The 19,551-nt window shown below is 40.0% G+C and overlaps 1 protein-coding gene across 1 annotated transcript; it reads left to right on the plus strand.

Moving 5' to 3' along the window:
* The first annotated feature begins 316 nt into the window (after window positions 1–316).
* Window positions 317–3,784, plus strand: LOC132212598 (polypeptide N-acetylgalactosaminyltransferase 1-like). The gene is made up of 2 exons (XM_059658590.1): window positions 317–669; window positions 1,720–3,784. The coding sequence occupies exons 1-2, from the start codon at window positions 541–543 to the stop codon at window positions 3,289–3,291; spliced, it is 1,701 nt and encodes a 566-aa protein (XP_059514573.1). The 5' UTR covers window positions 317–540; the 3' UTR covers window positions 3,292–3,784.
* The last annotated feature ends 15,767 nt before the right edge of the window (window positions 3,785–19,551 follow it).

Below are 19,551 nucleotides of genomic sequence, written 5' to 3' on the forward strand. Positions count from 1 at the left end.
AATATATTGGTATTTTAACTTATTAACTATTTTATATATTTTGCTTGTGGCAATAGCAATTATAAAACAGCAATAGGAAAAACACACATTGATCCATTATTATTGAATATATTTTGATGCTTGTACTAAAGTGATATAAATGATGTAAAAAATATATATGTGAATGGCGGTGGTGGTGGCGGCAACCGCATATGGCGCGCTGCGCGCGACCCGGAGTAGCGAGTCCAGCCCGCGAGGCTGGCGCGGGGGCGGGAGCAGGAGGCGGGCCGCGACAGGCCCGCCCGCCCGCCGGCCCAGGGAGCCGGGGGGCAGGGGCCAAGAAGGCGGCTGGGCGGACGGTGGCCCCAGAAGAGTGCCAGCGCTTGGCCTGCGGGACCGCACCGCCACCGCCCGAGCTGGCCCCGAGGAACGCCCGCGCCGCCGCCGCGCGGACCGAGGTTATGAACGTGATTTTTTATGAAACTGGATTGGAAACATTTTCATGATCTTTGTATACTTATATATATGTATTTTAAAATTTTGCATTTGACTTAAAGTGCCATGAGAAAATTTGCATATTGCAAGGTGGTCCTAGCCACCTCCTTGATTTGGGTACTCTTGGATATGTTCCTGCTGCTTTACTTCAGTGAATGCAACGAATGTGATGAAAAAAAGGAGAGAGGACTTGCTGTGTTGTGCCCAGATTTCAAAGTTCCCAAGACCCCCAGGGAGCCAGTCAGTCCGATGCAAAAGCAAAGAGTCCTTTATTATGCAAGCCGGCCTGCGCTCCCCGTTCACCAGACCCACCGACACAGAGGAAAGCCCAGTGGCCGAGAGAGCGAGGCCTGATGGGACAGGGGGCTTTAAAGGGGGGTGGAGTGGGGGCAGGAGAGGGCACTGTGGGCCCCGCCGATTGGCCAGGCACGAGTCGGTACAGGATGTGGTCATAGTGATGGCGTGCACTTCCCTTGATCATCATTGGTTAATCCAGAGAAATCCTGGGTGTGGCTAGCAGCGGCCTCTTCCCGTGAGGAAGCACATGGCACCATCCCAAAATGGAGGACCCAAGGCAAGATGGAGGGCGCAGTCCTTGTCCGGCTCCTGCTGCCGCCGCTCGAACTCGCCACAAGGCAGGATGGCCCTCCCGCACAGCACCCGCAGCTGGCCTGCGGGCAGACCGGGACTCCAGCGCATCTGGGCGGCACAGGCCCAGCAAACGGGGTGCGGCCGGTGGAGCGGCCCAGCTCTGGAGGAGCGGTATCTGCTCGGAGCAGGCCCGGCCCATGGGGCCGGCGCACTGCAGCATGGCGGCCTCCCCGAGCCTGGGCACGCGCCCCACTCCGCTGCTGCCGCTGCTGCACCGGCCCGGTCGGGGGGGGGGGGGGGGGGGGCGGGCAGCCTGCGCCGGGCTCCCGCTGTGGGCCGGGGAGCCAATGCCCCCCCATGGGGCCCGGCGGTCGGCCCACGCAGGCCCCGGTCCCCCCGACCGGGCCCCGAGGGCCGCACGGACCCTCGGCCCCAGCACGGGCAAGCGGGGAGCCGACCATGGGGGAAGGGAGGAAAGAGCTAGGCGGTGAGGCCTTCCGCTCCCAGGACCTCCCCCCCCCCCAGGTTGGTCGCCGCCAGGCCCCACCCCTCGGCCCTCCCGCCGGCCACCACGCGGACACTCGGACCCGCTCCGGGAGGCAGGCGCGGAGGGATCCCAGCGGCCAGACTCCTCCGCCCGCACCGCCTGGAGAGGCGGGCGGCGGCCTTTCAGCTGCTGGGGATGTTTTAGAGCCAGTACAAAGGCCTCATGAAGGTCCTGGAGAAATGGGGAAACCAGTCGTCATTCCTAAAGAGGATCAAGAACAGATGAAAGAGATGTTTAAAATCAATCAGTTCAACTTAATGGCAAGCGAGATGATTGCACTCAACAGATCTTTACCTGATGTTAGGCTAGAAGGGTGTAAAACAAAGGTATATCCAGATAATCTTCCTACAAGTGTGGTTATTGTTTTCCACAATGAGGCCTGGAGCACACTTCTGCGAACTGTCCATACTGTCATAAATCGCTCCCCAAGACACATGCTAGTAGAAATTGTTCTAGTAGATGATGCCAGTGAAAGAGACTTTTTGAAAAGACCGCTGGAGAGTTATGTGAAAAAATTCAAAATACCAGTTCATGTAATTCGAATGGAACAACGTTCTGGATTGATCAGAGCCAGGTTAAAAGGAGCCGCAGTGTCCAAAGGCCAAGTGATCACATTCTTAGACGCTCACTGTGAGTGCACAGTGGGGTGGCTGGAGCCTCTCTTAGCCAGGATCAAACAGGAGGACAGGAAAACAGTGGTGTGTCCCATCATCGATGTGATCAGTGATGATACTTTTGAGTACATGGCGGGTTCTGATATGACCTATGGGGGATTCAATTGGAAGCTCAATTTTCGCTGGTACCCTGTTCCCCAAAGAGAAATGGACAGAAGGAAAGGTGACCGGACTCTTCCTGTCAGAACGCCTACCATGGCCGGAGGCCTGTTTTCAATAGACAGAGATTACTTTCAGGAGATTGGAACATACGATGCTGGAATGGATATCTGGGGAGGAGAAAACCTAGAAATTTCCTTTAGGATTTGGCAATGTGGAGGCACCCTGGAGATCATTACTTGCTCACATGTTGGACACGTGTTTCGGAAAGCTATACCTTACACGTTTCTGGGAGGCACAGGACAGATTATCAACAAAAATAACAGACGCCCCCCAGAAGTGTGGATGGATGAATTCAAGAATTTCTTTTATATAATTTCTCCAGGTGTTACAAAGGTAAATTATGGAGATATAGCATCAAGACTTGGTCTAAGACACAAACTCCAATGCAAACCTTTCTCTTGGTACCTAGAGAATATTTATCCTGATTTGCAGATTCCACGTCACTATTTCTCTTTGGGAGAGATACGCAATGTAGAAACAAATCAGTGTCTCGATAACATGACTAGAAAAGAGAATGAAAAAGTTGGAATCTTTAACTGTCACGGTATGGGAGGTAATCAGGTTTTCTCTTACACTGCCAACAAAGAAATTAGGATGGATGACCTTTGCTTGGATGTCTCCAAACTCAACGGCCCAGTCACAATGCTCAAATGCCACCACCTAAAAGGCAACCAACTTTGGGAGTATGATCCCGTGAAATTGATCCTGCAGCATGTGAACAGTAACCAGTGCCTGGATAAAGCCACGGAGGAGGACAGCCAGGTGCCCTGCATCAGAGACTGCAGCAGAGGCCGGTCCCAGCAGTGGCTTCTCCGCAACGTCACTCTTCCAGAAATATTCTGAGACCAAATTTACACAAGAAAAAAATAAGGGTTGACTGGGCTACCTCAGCATACATTTCTGCCACATTCTTACATAGCAAAAAAGGGACAGTGCTCCCTCCTGCGGGAAGTGAGGGTTCTCAGCCAGTAAGACTAGACTCGCTCCTCACGCGCCGTGAACCAGCCTCCTGCCACGTAGCGGGACTGTACACACTGATGTTTACAAGGTCGAAGAGACTTTCGTCAAGAGTCATTGTAAAGACTATTCAGACAGTGAAACAATCAGCAACATGTGCTTCCGGAAAGCTGCGCCTCGGAGGGTCTGCTTGCACAGCAGTGGTTTCCGCTGGACATGCTGTCACAGTGAAGAATTTCCAAGATAGAACTGGTAGCCAGTATATTAATATTGATACAAAAATACATGAAAAGAACTGGAACCAGGTTCAAAATCATGAAAATAACATTTTTTACAAAAAAACCCCACTATATTAAACAGGGTTTAAAGGAAATTAAAATATATATATATATTTAATCCATAAGGGCATAATAGTGAACAAATTTTTTTGAATAGTTAAGGTATGCTTTTAAAATAGTCCAGATGGCTTATATGCAATGTGGAATAATACCACTGTATACAAGAATTGTACCTTAATTAACATTTTTCTCTCAAATAAGCATTGTAATTAAGGATTATTTAGCAGTTTGATAGAAAAGTATATTTTAACTTTTAATGATAGTTTAAATGTTGGTGCAAGTAGTTTCAAAGAATGGGGCAACTAAAAATTTTACTAGAAATTTTTTCATAGGCTATTCTTTTCCAGAAAGCAAAAGTGTGAGTCTTTTGGTAACCAAACTCAATCATACATATATCCTGTATGATACCATGAAATAAACTAATTTTTAAGATTAACCCTTAAAATATACATTTTACCCACACTTCTATGAGTTCAATTTTTTTAACTGTTTTATTGCTTAAAGTATTACAAAGAGTATTATATATGTCTCCTTTTTTTTCTCCCCTTGACCCTCCCCTAGCCTCCCCTAGCCTCCCGTGCCCCGCAGTGTCTTGTGTCCATTGGTTATGCTTGTATGCATGCATACAAGTCCTTCAGTTGATATCTTAGCCCCCCCCCCAACCCTCCCCAACCCTCCCCAACCTTCTCGCTGTAGTTTGGCAGTCTGTTCAATGTTGCTCTGCCTCTGTATCTATTTTTGCTCATAAGTTTATAATGGTCTCTATTATCCATGAATGAGTGAGATCATGTGGTATTTTTCCTTCATTGACTGGCTTATTTCACTTAGCATAATGCTCTCCAGTTCCATCCATGACGTTGCAAATGGTAAGAGTTCCTTCCTTTTTAGAGCAGCATAGTATTCCATCGTGTAGCTGTACCACAGTTTTCTAATCCATTCATCTACCGATGGGCAATTAGGCTGTTTCCAGATCTTAGCTATGGTGAATTGTGCTGCTATGAACATAGGGTGCATATATCCTTTCTGGTTTCTTGGGATGTATTCCTAGAAGTGGGATCACTGGGTCAAATGGGAGTTCCATTTTTAACTTTCTGAGGAAACTCCATACTGTCTTCCATAGTGGCTGCACCAGTCTGCATTCCCCCCCAGCAGTGCATGAGTGTTCCCTTTTCTCCGCATCCTCTCCAGCACTTGTCGTTTGTTGATTTGTTGATGATAGCCATTCTGACAGGTGTGAGATGGTACCTCATTGTTGTTTTGATTTGCATCTCTTGGATGATTAGTGACTTTGAGCATGTTTTCAGATGTCTCTAGGCTTTCTGAATGTCCTCTTTTGAAAAGTGTCTATTTAGGTCCTTTGCCCATTTTTTGATTGGATTGTTTATCTTCCTTTTGTTAAGTTGTATGAGTTCCCTATAAATGTTGGAGATTAAACCCTTATCGGTGATAACATTGGCAAATATGTTCTCCCATGCAGTGGGCTTTCTTGTTATTTTGTTGATGGTTTCTTTTGCTGTGCAGAAGCTTTTTATTTTGATGTAGTCCCATTTGTTTATTTTCTCTTTAGTTTCCAATGCCCTCGGAGCTGTATCAGTGAAGAAATTGCTTCGGCATATGTCTGAGATTTTGTTGCCTTTGGATTCCTCTAGTATTTTTATTGTTTCCCATTTTACATTTAAGTACTTTAACCATTTTGAGTTTATTTTTGTGTATGGTGTAAGTTGGTGGTCTAGTTTCATTTTTTTGCATGTATCTGTCCAATTTTCCCAACACCATTTATTGAAGAGACTGTCTTGACTCCATTGTATGTTCTTGCCTCCTTTGTCAAATATTAATTGAGCATAGTGGTTCGGGTCGATTTCTGGGTTCTCTATTCTATTCCATTGATCTATATGTATGTTCTTGTGCCAGTACCTGGCAGTTTTGAGAACAGTGGCTTTGTAATACAGCTTGATATCTGGTATTGAGATCCCACCTACTTTGTTCTTCTTTCTCAGGATTGCTGCAGGTATTCGGGGTCTTTTTTCATTCCAGGTGAATTTTTGGAGAGTTAGTTCTAGATCTGTGAAGTATGCCCTTGGTATTTTAATGGGAAGTGCATTGAATTTATAGATTGCTTTGGGTAGTATGGACATTTTAATGATGTTGATTCTACCAATCCAAGAGTGTGATATGTTCTTCCATCTGTGTATGTCTTCCTCTATCTCTTTTTTCAACGTCCTGTAGTTTTCTGAGTAGAGGTCTTTCACCTCTTTAGTTAAGTTTATTCCTAGGTATCTTAATTTTTTTGGTGCGATGGTAAATGGGATTGCTTTTTTAATCTCTCTTTCTGTAAGTTCACTGTTGGTGTATAGAAATGCCGTAGATTTCTTGGCATTAATTTTGTATCCTGCCACACTGCCAAATTCATTTATTAAGTCGAATAGTTTTTTGATGGAGTCTTTAGAGTTTTTTATGTATAATATCATGTCATCTGCGAATAAGGACAGTTTTACTTCTTCTTTTCCAATTTGGATGCCTTTTATTTCTTCTTCTTGTCTAATTGCAATGGCTAATACTTCCGGTACTATGTCAAACAGGAGTGGTGAGAGTGGGCATCCCTATCTTGTTCCTGTTCTTAGGGGAAATGGTGTTAGTTTTTTCCATTGAGTATGATGCTGGCTGTGGGCCTGTCATATATGGCTTTTATTATGTTGAGGTATGATCCTTCTATTCCCACCTTGCTGAGAGTTTTTATCAGAAATGGGTGTTGGATTTTGTCAAATGCTTTTTCTGCATCAATTGATATGACCATGTGGTTTTTTTCTTTCAATTTGTTTATGTGATGTATCACATTTATTGATTTATGGATATTGTACCATCCTTGCATCCCTGGGATAAATCTTACTTGGTCATGGTGCATGATCTTTCTGATGTACTGCTGGATCCGATTTGCTAAGATTTTGTTGAGGATTTTGGCATCTATGTTCATGAGGGATATTGGCCTGTAATTCTCTTTCATTGTGTTGTCTTTCCCTGTGTTTGGTATTAGGGTGATGCTGGCTTCATAGAATGAGCTTGGAAGTGTTCCTTCCTCTTGAATTTTTTGTAGTAGTCCGAGGAGGATAGGTTTTAGTTCTCCCTTGATTGTTTGGTAAAACTCCCCTGTGAAGCTCTCTGGCCCTGGGCTTTTGTTTGCTGGAAGCTATTTGATGACTGCTTCAATTTCTTTCATAGTTATTGGCCTATTGAGATTTTTAGATTCTTCCTGATTGAGTTTTGGAATGTTGTATTTTTCTAGGAATATGTCCATTTTCTCCAGGTTGTCTAGTTTGTTGGAGTAGAGTTGTCCGTAGTATTTTTTAACAATCATTTGTATTTCTGTGGGGTCTGTTGTTATTTCGCCTCTATCATTTCTGATTTTGTTTATTTGGGTCCCCTCTCTCTGCTTCTTGGTGAGCCTGGCTAGAGGTTCATCAATCTTGTTTATCCTTTCAAAGAATCAGCTCTTGGTTTCATTGATTTTCTGTATTGTTTTTTTTTTTTGGTCTCTATGTCATTTATTTCTGCTCTGATCTTTATTTTCTCCTTCCTTCTGCTCACTCTGGGCTTTTCCTGTTGCTCTCTTTCTAATTCCTTGAGATGTAGAGTTAGATGATATACTACTATTTTTTTGTGTGTGTTTTTTGAAGTAGGCCTGTAGGGCTATAAACTTCCCTTTCAGGTCTGCTTTCATTGTCCCCCATAGGTTTTGGATTGTTGTGTTTTCATTGTCATTAGTTTCCAGGATGTTTTTAATTTCTTCTTTAATTTCATTGGTAACCCAATCAATATTTAATAACATGCTATTCAGCTTCCAAGTGTTTGAGTATTTTGAGTTGTTTTTATTGTAGTTTATTTCTAATATTATGCCATTGTGATCTGAGAAGATGCTTGGTATGATTTCAATCTTCTTGAATTTGGGGAGACTTTGCTTGTGACCCAATATGTGGTCTATTTTTGAAAATGTCCCATGTGCACTTGAGAAGAACGTAAAGAACATATATTCCATGGCTTTGGAGTGAAATGTTCTGAAGATGTTAATTAAGTCCATCTGATCTATTGAGTCATTTAGGATTGCCGTTTCTTTGCTGATTTTTTGTCTAGAGGATTTATCCAGTGATGTCAGTGGTGTATTAAAGTCCCCTACTAAGATTGTATTGTTGTCGATCTCTCCCTTGATATCTTCCAGGAGTTTTTTTTATGTATTTGGGTGCTCCTACATTGGGTGCATATATGTTTATCAGGGTTATATTTTCTTGTTGTATTTATCCCCTTAGTATTATGAAGTGGCCTTCCTTATCTCTTGTTATGGCCTTCACTTTGATGTCTATTTTTTCTGATATAAGTATTGCTACCCCACCTTTATTTCATTTCCATTTGCCTGAAAGATATTTTTCCATCCCTTCACTTTCAGTCTGTGTGAGTCCCTTCTACTGAGGTGGGTCTCTTGTAGACAGCAAATGTATGGGTCATGATTTTTTATCCATTCAGCCACTCGATGTCTTTTGGTTGGAGCATTTAGTCCGTTTACATTTAAAGTTATTATTGAAAGGTACTTGTTTGTAGCCATTTCTATTTTTTGTGCCTGTTTTCTTTCTTAGCTTTTTATTTCTTCTTTTTACACCAGTCCCTTTAGCATTCCTTGCATTACTGGCTTGGTGGTGACAAACTCCCTTAGTCTTTTTTTGTCTGTGAAGCTTCTTATTTCCCCTTCAATTTTGAATGATAGCCTTGCTGGATAGAGTATTCTTGGATTCAGTCCTTTGCTTTGCATCACTTTGTAAATTTCTGCCCACTCTTTTCTGGCCTGGTGTGTTTCTGTTGAGAAATCATTTGATAATCTAATGGGAGATCCCTTGTATGTAACTTTCCGTCTCTCTCTTGAAGCCTTTAAGATTCTCTTTTTTTCCTGAACATTTGCCATGGTAATTATGATATGTCTTGGAGTGGGTCTTTTCGGGTTCATCTTGTTTGGGACTCTCTGTGCTTGTGTGACTTTTTTCTTCCCCACCTCAGGGAAGTTTTCTGATATTATTTCTTCCAATAGGTTTTCTAACCCTTGTTCCTCTTTCTGTTGTTCTGGCACCCCTATTATTTGTATGTTGTTTCGTTTCATGTTGTCCCATAACTCCCTTAGGCTCTCCTCCTGTCTTTTAATTTTTTTCTCCAATTGCAGTCAGCTTGGATGTGTTTTGCTTCCCTGTCTTCTAATTCACTAATTCGGTCCTCCGCTTCTCCTAGTGTACTGTTGAAACTTTCAGCAGTGTTTTTTATTGTAGCTATATCACTCTTCATTTCTTCTTGATTCTTACATAAGTTATTGATTTTTTTATCCATTTCTTTTTGATTCTAACATAAGTTGTTGATTTTTTCATCTGTTTCTTCTTGATTCTTGCATAAATTGTTGATTTTTCCTCCATCCGGTTTATGCACTCTGGGGCCCTTAATCTGAATTCTTTTTCTGACATGTTGCATGCCTCTGTTTCATTTAGCTGTTTTCTGGCGAGTCCTCCTCTTCTTTCCTTTGGGGGTTTCTTTGTCTACTCATGTTTGATCTCACCGACAGATCTAGATGTTGAGTCCTTTAGGGGCTGCTCCTTGGGTAGCTGTGGCTCCTCGGGCTGTGGTTGCTCCTCTGGCGGTTGTGGTAGCAGTTGCTCCTCAGTTGGCAGCAGCTCTTCTGGTGGGTGCTGTTCACAGCCGTGGTGGCTCCTCTGGCTGGTGGAGGGAGGCTTCTCACTCAGCTACTGTTCCTCAGACAGAGGGTGTGCTGATCCTGAGGCTGCTGTTCCTTGAATGGGGGCTGGCTGTACACTGCTGTTGTTCCTCAGATGTGGTGGGCTGCTTGTGGGGCTACTGCTCCTTGGACTTGGACAGGTTGATTGCAAATCTTCTGTTCCTCAGATGGGGGTGGGCTGCTTGCATGGCTGCTACTCTTTGGATGGGATTGAGCTGCACGTGTAGGTGGTCCTCCTCTCCAGGTGTCTAGTTATGTGGCTTACTCTCTAGCACTTTAGCCAGACAGAATAAAATTCACCTTAACTAGACATGACTCAAGGGGAACAAAGCATGAATGTACTCACAACACCAATAACCCCAATATAAGTGACCACCTTAGAAAATAGAATTTGGGGACTGAAAAGAAACTACAAATGATATCTAAGAGAGATAGAGAGAGAAAAAGAAGAAAAAGATAAGAGAGAAAAAAAAAGGAGAAAAAAATATATATGGAGAAAACACCACAGAACCAATAGATAAACCAAACAAATACAAACACGAAACACCTAGTAAAGAGGGTGGGGGCAGAATCTGTAGAGGCTGAGCTGATATGCAGGAAGTAAAGTTAAGAATTGGATAAATATGGGGAGGACCTCACTTCAGTATAGCGCAGGTAGAAAAGGGATGAGTGGATAAGAAGAGACAGGGAACAAAATAATATATTTACAAAAAAATTGATTAAAAAAATGGTATAAAATAGAAAATAACAAGTAAAAATAAAATAAAATTGAATGATGAAAAAATAATGTGAAAAGAAGTAGAAAGTAAAGCAACAAACAAAAACGGAGAACAAAGAAAAAAGCAAAAAAGAGCAACAAACAAAAAAAGGGAAACAAAGAAAAAAGCAAATTTAAAAAAAAAAGAGCTAATAAAATAATAATAAAAAAATAAAAATGAAAAATTGAAATGTCATTCATTTGGCTGGCTTAAGATCCCAGTTTTCTGGAGTGTCTGTGATTTTTTTTTTTTCTGTTGCTGGGACTGAAGGCCCCTCTATAGGCCAGACCCTGTTAACTCCCAGGGACTAATCAGATTTGTTTAATCCTTCATACCATTCAGGGTGAAATCTGGGTGTGGCTGTATTCCTTGCCTGGGGGCTGGAGGGAGGAGTTATATCCTTAGGAGAAAATGGCTGCCCAAGTCCTGGGCTCAGGCGTGACTCAGCACCCAATTTGCTGCCACCTCTCCTGGACCCCCTTCTCTCCCCAGCCTCTTCCCAGATTCCACTCGTCCGCACCTCCTCCTGCTCCTCAGCATGGGTGAGTGTCTGTATCCAAAATGTCTTATGAACAGGGTTCAGTGAAAACAAACAAACAAATGTCAGCCGCAGAAATGAGGAAGACTGAGTCTCTGTAAGCTCCTCTCTTACCGGCACTGCATGGTCTGGTCAGTGCTTCAGGCTGCCCCCTTAGGCTCAGTCCTCCGTACTTATGGCACCCAGATCTCAAATACCCCGGCACCAACAGTCTTGCAGATTTCCTTTCCCCAGTCAGGGGCTCTGCCTATCCCAAGGATGTGGCTGAGTGCTACATGGTTTCCCTCTGACCCTCTGGGCTCAGAGATCTGGCAAACTTTCCTGCCCAGGTCCCTTGTTTTTGCCTTTCCAGGGAAACTCTACCCTTCCCGGCTGCAAACTGTCTCACCAGCTGAGTATACTTTGCCAATTCAGGGGTGGATGTTATCTGTCTCAGCTGCTCATTCTATTTGCTCCGGGACAAGCCTTGGGACACGTCTGCCTAATCTGCCGCCATCTTCGAAATTCTGGGTTCAATTTTTATATAAAAAGTAGGACATGTGTAAAGGTGTATGGATTTATAATACTACTTGGGGTGGGGGGGAGTTTCAATATGGTGGCAGAGTAGGTAGATCTTTCTTGCACCTCCTCCCGGAACCAAACTGGAAATAAAACTAAATTGGGGAACATTCACCCTGAATTACCAACTGAAGACTAGCTGAAGAGACTTTTTAAACAAGGAAGGGCAAAAACCACCTTGAGGCTGCACCTATATAACAGCTCACATGACGTGGTCAAGGTTGAGCCTCACAATCAGCTAGCCTGAGGGGAGATCCCACCCACGAATGGGACAAGAACAATCAAGATCCAATTACAACAGGAGGGCCCAAATAAACCACACAAGGGACATTCCTAGAGCATCCAGCTCAGGAGAGCAAAGAAACTGCACCAGTGGGTCCACAGGACACTTACTACATGTCACCCTACAAAGACTGGGATTCATAACAGTTCTATCTAATAAATAGAAATAAACACAAAGAGACCACTAAAATGGGGAGACAAAAAAACAATGCCCAAATGAAAGAAAATGCGGAATCTCCAGAAAAAGAGCTTGATGAAATGGAGGCAAGTAATTTATCAGATGTAGAGTTCAGAGTAATGGTTATAAGGATGCTCAAGGAACTTAGTGAGAACTACAAGAAACTTAATGGGAACTGTAAAGAACTTAGTGGGAACTACATAAGCATGAAACAGGAAATAGAAGCCATGAATACAAACCAGTCAAAAATGAAGAATACCATATCTGACATCAGAATACCTAAAAGGAATTAAAAAGTAGGCTGGTTGAAGCAGAGTTGTGAATCAGTGATTTGGAAGACAAGCTAGAAAAAAAACAAACATCCAATCAGAGCAACAAAAAGAAAAATAATAAGGATAGTTTAAGGGAACTTTGGGATATGAAACATAGGAATATCCACATTATATGGGTATCAAAAGGAAAATAAAATGAGCAAGGGATAGAAACCCACTTGAAGAAATAATGACAGAAAACTTTCCTAACCTGGTGAAGAAAAAAGTCACACAAGTTCAGGAAGCACAGAGAATCCTATTCAAGTTGAACCCAAAGAGGCCTACACCAAGACACATCATAATTAAAATAGCAAAGGCTAAAGACAAAAAGACAATCTTAAAGGCATCAAGAGAGAAACAGTTAGTTCTCTCTTGAAGGAGTTCCCATAAGGAGTTCCCATAAGGCTGTCAGCTTATTTTTCAACACAAATACTTCAGGCCAGAAGAGATTGTCATGAGGTATTCAAAGTAAGAAAAGTATGGACCTGAAACCAAGACTACTCTATCCAAAAGTCTATCATTTAAAATTGAAGGTAAAATAAAGAGCTTTCAGGACACACACACACACAAAAAGGCTATAGGAATGTATTACCACCAAACCACAATTGCAAGAAATGTTAAAGGGACTGCTTTAAGAAGATGAAGAAATAGAGAGCGAGAGAGAGAAACATAGGTATAAAGAAAAAATGGCAATAAATAAGTATCTATCAATAATAACCTTAAGTATAAAAGAATTAAATGCTCCAACCAAAAGACATAGGGTATCTGAATGGATAATAAACATTACCTAAATATATGGTGTCTACAAGAGACCAACTTCAGAAGAACAGATTCATACAGACTAAAAGTGAAGAGATGGAAAAAAATACTTAATGCAAAAATGGAAACAAAAAAAAATATCTGGGGTAGCAATACTTATATCTGACAAGTGAAGGCCATGAAAGAGACTTCTAAATGAAGACCAAAAAAGGGACAAAAAAGGTCACTACTAAAAGGATCGATCCAACAAGAGGACATAACCCTTGTAAACATATGTGTGTGTGTGTGTGTGTGTGTGTGTGTGTGTGTGTGTGTATAAACTTGTGGTTGATTTTAAGGGAGAGATTGGAAGTCATAGTGGGGGACTTTATCACTCTACTATCATCACTAGATAGACAAAAAAAAAAAAAATCAACAAGGAAATAGTGACCTTAAATGACACAGTAGATCACATAGATTTACTTGATATTTAGAGAACATTTCATCCCAAAGCCGCAAAATATACATTCTTCTTAAGTTCATATGGACCATTCTCAAAGATAGATTACATGTTAGGACACCAAATAAGTCTTAAAAAATTCAAGAAGATTGAAATCATACCAAGCATCTTCTCAGACCACAATGGCATGACACTAGAAATCAACTACAATAAAAAACTCAAAAACACTTACACACATGTAGGCTAAATAGCTTGTTATTAAACAATTAATGGATTACCAAAGAAATCAACGAGAAACAAAAATTAGCTTGAAATAAATGAAAATGAACACACAATAACCCAAAATCTATGGGGCACAGTGAAAGCAGGTCTGAGAGGGACATTTATAGCATTACAGATCTACCTAAAGAAGCAAGAAAAATCTTAAATAATCTAACCTTACACCTAAAATAACTTGAGAAAGAACAATGAGAAAGCTCAGAGTAATCAGATGAACGGAAATAATAAAGATCACAGTGGAAATAAATGACATAGAGTCTAAAAATATATATACAAAAGATCAATGAAACCAAGAGTTGATTCTTTGAAAAGATAAACAAGATTGATGAACCTTTAGTCAGACCCACCAAGAAACAAAGAGTGAGGATCAATATAAATAAAATCATAAGTGAAAGAGGTGACGTAACAACTGACATCACAGAAATACAAAGGATTGTAAGAAAATACTATGAACAACTACATGCCAACAAATTGGACACCCTGGGTAAAATGGAGAAATTCCTGGAAATCTGTAATCTTCCAAAACTTAATCAGGAAGACTCAGAAAACTTGAATAGGCCAATAACAACTAATGATATTGAAGCAGTAATAGAAAAACTCCCAGCAAACAAACATTCTGGACTGGATGGCTTCATAGGTGAATTTTACCAAACATTCAAAGAAGAACTAACACCTATCCTCCTCAAACTATTCCAAAAACTGCAAGAGGAAGGAAGTCTTCCAAACTCTTTTTTACAAAACCAGCATTATCCACCTTCTAAAACCGGATCATGACACTACAAAGAAAGAAAATTATAGGCCGCCCAGCTGGTGTAGCTCAGTAGTTGAGCATCAACCCAGGAACCAAGAGGCTACTGGTTCGAGGTTGCAGGCTCAGTCCCCTGTAGGGGGTGTTCAGAAGGCAGCTGCTTGATGATGTTTCTCTCTCATCAATGTTTCTATCTCTCTATCAAAAAAGTCAATAAAACATATTTTAACAAAAAAAAAGAAAAGAAAATTATAGACTAATATCCCTGATGAACATAAATGTTAAAATTCTCAACAAAATATTAACAAACCAGATCCCGCAATACATTAAAAAGATCATACCCTAAGAATTAGTGGTATTTATTCTGGGGATGAAAAGCTGGTACAATTTCAGCAAATCAATAAATGTAATAAATCACATAAACAAAATGAAAGGTAAAAATCACGTGATCATATCAATAGATACAGGAAAAGCGTTCGATAAAATCCAGCACCCTTTTCTGATAAAAACTCTCGGCAAGGTGGGAATTGAGGGATCATAACTCAACATAATAAAGGCCATATATGAAAAACCTACAGCCAATATCATAGTCCATGGCAAAAACTAAAAGTATTTCCTTTAAGATCAGGAACAAGACAGGAATGTCCATTTTCACCACTCTTATTCAACAAAGTACTGGAAGTCTTAGTCATACTGATCAGACAAGAAGAAAAAATAAAAGGCATCTAAATTGGAAAGGAGGAAGTAAAACTGGCATCATTCACTGATGACATGATATTGTACATGGACAACCCTAAAAACTCCATCAAAAAACTACTCGATCTAATAAATTAATTCAGTAAAGTAGCAAGACACAAAATCAATATCCAGAAATTGGTGGCATTTTAATACACCAATAACAAGCTCTCAGAAAGAGAAACTAAGAAAACAACCCCATTTACTATTGCAACAAAAAAAAATAAGGTACCTAGGACTAAACTTAACCATGCAGTTAAAAGACCTGTACTTGGAAAACTATAGGACATTGAAGAAAGACATAGAGGAAGATGCAAACAAGTGGAAGCATATACCATGTTCATGGCTTGGAAGAATTAACATCAGTAAAATGTCCATCTTATCCAAAGCAATTTACAGCTTCAATGCAATTCCAATTAAGATACCAATGGCATATTTCACAGACCTAAAACAATTACTCCAAAATTTTATATGGAACCAAAAAAGATCCAAAGAGTCTCAGCAATCTTGAGAAAGAAAGACAAAGTTGGAGGGATCACAATACTAGATACCAAACTCTACTATAAAGCCACTGTAATCTAAAAGAGCCTGGTCCTGGTACAAGAACAGGCAATACATCAATGGAACAGAACAAAGAGCCCAGAAATCAACCCATGCCTTTATGGTCAATTAATATTTGACAAAGGAGGCAAGAGTGTACAAGGAAGTAAAAACAGTCTTTTTAATAAATGATGTTGGTAAAATTGGACATGCAAATAAATGAAACTAGACCACTAACTTACACCATACACAAGAATAAAGTCAAAATGGATAAAAGGCTTACATATAAGTTGCAAAAGACCTAGAAGAAAACATAAGCTGTAAAATCTCAGGCATCTCTCAGAGCAATATTTTTGCCAATATGTGTCCAAGGGCAAGGGAAACACAGGAAAAAAGAAATAAATGGGACTACATCAAACTAAAAAGCTTCTGCACAGCACAAGAAACCATCAACAAAACAAAAAGGAAACCCACCGTAAGGGAGAACATATTTGCCAATGATTCCTCTGATAAGGGGTTAATCTTCAATATATATAAAGAACTAATATGACTCAACACCAGGAAGACAAACAATCCAATTTAAAAATGGGCAAAGGACCTGAATAGATACTTCGCCAAAGAAGACATAAAGATGGCCAATAGGCATATGAAAAAATGTTCAAGGTACTAATCATCAGGGAGATATAACTTAAGATAACAATGAGATAACACCTCACACCTGCCAGGATGGCTGCTATCAAGAAATCAATAAATAAGTGCTGGCAAGAATGTGGAGAAAGTGGAATGCTAGTGCACTCTTGGTGGGAATGCAGACTGGTGCAGCCACTGTGGTAAACAGTATGGAGTTAACTCAAAAAATCAGAAAGAATGTACGCAACCCTATGTTCATAGCAGCATTATTTACAGTAGTCAAGATCTGGAAATAGCCCAAGTGCCCATCTATAAGTGAGTGGATTAAAATGCTGTTATACATTCACACAAGAGAATACTATGCCGCTGTAAAAAAGAAGGAACTCTTACCCTTTGCACCAGCATGAATAGACCTGGAGATTATTATGCTAAGTCAGCGGTTCTCAACCTGTGGATCGCAACCCTTTTGGGGGTTGAACGACCCTGTCACAGGGGTCGCCTAAGACCGTCGGAAAACACATATATAATTACATATTGTTTTTGTGATTAATCACTATGCTTTAATTATGTTCAATTTGTAACAATGAAAATACATCCTGCATATCAGATATTTACATTATGATTCATAACAGTAGCAAAATTACAGTTATGAAGTAGCAACAAAAATAATTTTATGGTTGGGGGTCACCACAACATGAGGAACTGTATTAAAGGGTCGCGGCATTAGGAAGGTTGAGAACCACTGTGCTAAGTGAAATAAGCCAGTCAGAGACAAATACCAAATTATCTCACCAATATGTGGAATCTAATGAACAAAAGAAACTGATGAACAAAATAGAATCAGAGGAATGGATACATGAACAGACTGACAAATGAGGGGAGCGGGGTGGGGGGGAACGAATAAAGGAAAGTGAAGGGATTAGCTGAAGAACATATATGCATGGCCCATGGACACAGACAATAGCTTGGGGAGGGCTAAGGTGGGCGGGGTGGAGGTGGTCAAAAGGGGGGAATGGAGGTCATCTATTAAACTTTTTTAAAAAGATTAAATTTTAAATTAGAACTTCTATACTTTGATGTCAGTCCTTATAAAACTAATATTCAGAAGTTAGAGAGAGCCAGAGAACAATGAGAAACCATGAATAACATTTTGATCACAATATAATGCCACATAGATTTTAGATATGTGTTAAAAACAAGTTATCAAATTATTAGAAAATAAAATAATTTTTTTGAAATTGCAGAAATTTCCATTCAGCATGAAAGTCATACCAATTCTACAATGTATATAATGTGGTGTTATGAACTCTTGCAATTAATGAGTTTTTAAAAACACACTTGCAAGCTTCTTTGAGAACAATGTTATTTCAGTGAGTGGAAGTGATATACATTCTTTAATACATGTATTGAGGAGTTTAAGAACAAATGTAGTTGGATTTTTCTAAATAGTACTTGCAAGCTCTGTTGTGCAAAATGTATTTCAGTGATTGGAAGGGATATCTATTCTGGAATACATATTGGGTAGTGTTTAAGAACATTTGAAACAAGCATGTTTCAAACAAAGCTACTTGGAAGCTGCATTTAGTATAATGTTATTTTAGGGAATGGAGGTGATACTCATTCTCTAATGCATGTAATGAAGTATTTAAGAACACTTCGAATAAGTGTTTAAAAACATTTGTAATGAAGATATTTCTATAAGCACTATGTGCAAATTGTGTTCAGACCAGTTATATTACTAAATAAAAATAATTCCTATTTTGTTATGCATGTAATGAAGTGTTTAAGAATGCTTGTAATAAAGCTGTTTCTAATAACTTTGATGCAAAATACATTCAGAATAGTTTTAAATCTGTACATGGAAATGGGCCCAATTGTGTAATGCATGAAGTGATTAAGAATATTCGTAGTAATGATGTCTGTGAGAATGCTACTTGCAAGTTGCATTGAGAACTGTGGGATATCAGTGACTGGAAGTGACACCCATTCTGTAACAAGTGTAATGCTGTGATTCAGTTCATATTTTATAATATGTTTCTTAAGAATGTTATTGGGAAGCTGATACAGTAAGTGAATACAAGTAATCCCAATATCTAATGCATGGAGGAAGTGTTTGATAACATTTGTAATAAAGATTTTCTAAAAATGCTAAAAAAAGATATTTTCTGAAAGAATTCCAAATCCTACATTAAAACTTATAAGTAATCTTACAATATAGTATACAATATAATAAACATAATAAATTGTGTTTACATATAACTTTATCAGAACTTCTACATATACAATATTTTGCCTATTACCTTCCTTTCAGTATAAATTAACCACATAGTCATTAGTAATTTTAACTTAAGTGACTGTAAGGTCATTGTTAAATGTGTATCATAATAAAGGTTGGGTCATTTACCTAGTGCATTTGAACATGAACTTTAACTTGACTTATTCTGTCTGATATGTTTTATCATTAGGATAAATAGCAAAGATTGGCATGGAGTCATTAACGGGTGGTATAATAGCCACATAATTCACTAGTAATTTAATTATTCAATCAAGAGTATTTACTAATGCTTGCCAGAACTTTAAAAGGCCCCTACAGATCTGGAAGGAGAAAATGATAAGGAGGATAAGTAAAACTATCTTTTAAAATCTGTAGAGATAGTCTTTATTTGGCATATTTTCAATTCAAAAGCAAGAAACTTTTCTATTCAAATTATCTGACTGTACTAAAGTCTTAAAAGTCTTTTTGCTCATCGTTTATGCATATCCTGATATCCTGGCTAAGATAAGAAAACTCCAAGGTCCAGGGAAGTTGGTTATGGAGTCAGACGGTTACTGAACCCTGAACCAAATTCCTTGCGTTTATCTGGGCTCCTGGATGAGTAGCCTGTTTTAAAAGAGTCAATCATGAGCTTCTGCCTTTGAACCATACACACTCAGGACCATCAGTCTTCTCACTAAACAGAAGCCGACGGTATTTCTGGAGCTTTGTATAATCAAGACTTGATAACAAAGGTTAATTTTCACCAAGTGAAATGGGTTGGTTTTCTTGACATTAAACCTGAATCCAAAGAAATAACTGTGGCCCTAGACAGTTTTGCTCAGTGGCTAGAGCATCGGCCTGTGGACTGAAGGGTTCAATTCCTGTCAAGGGCCCATGCCCGGGTTGTGGGCTTGATCCCCCAAGTAGGGGGCGTGCAGGAGGCAGCCGATCAATGATTCTCTCTCATCATTGATGTTTCTATCTCTCTCTCCCTCTCCCTTCCTCTCTGAAATCAATAAAAATATATCTTAAAAAAGA

This window comes from Myotis daubentonii, chromosome 1 (genome assembly GCF_963259705.1).
Source record: "Myotis daubentonii chromosome 1, mMyoDau2.1, whole genome shotgun sequence".
Taxonomy (NCBI): Eukaryota; Metazoa; Chordata; class Mammalia; order Chiroptera; family Vespertilionidae; genus Myotis; species Myotis daubentonii.

What these genes read in the sequence shown, in the direction of transcription:
- LOC132212598 (XM_059658590.1), top strand. Translation starts at nt 541, where the DNA reads ATGAGAAAATTTGCATATTGCAAGGTGGTCCTAGCCACCTCCTTGATT. An exon ending in AAAAGGAGAGAGGACTTGCT is followed by an intron (nt 670 to 1,719) that starts GTGTTGTGCCCA and finishes CCGCCTGGAGAG; the next exon opens with GCGGGCGGCGGCCTTTCAGC.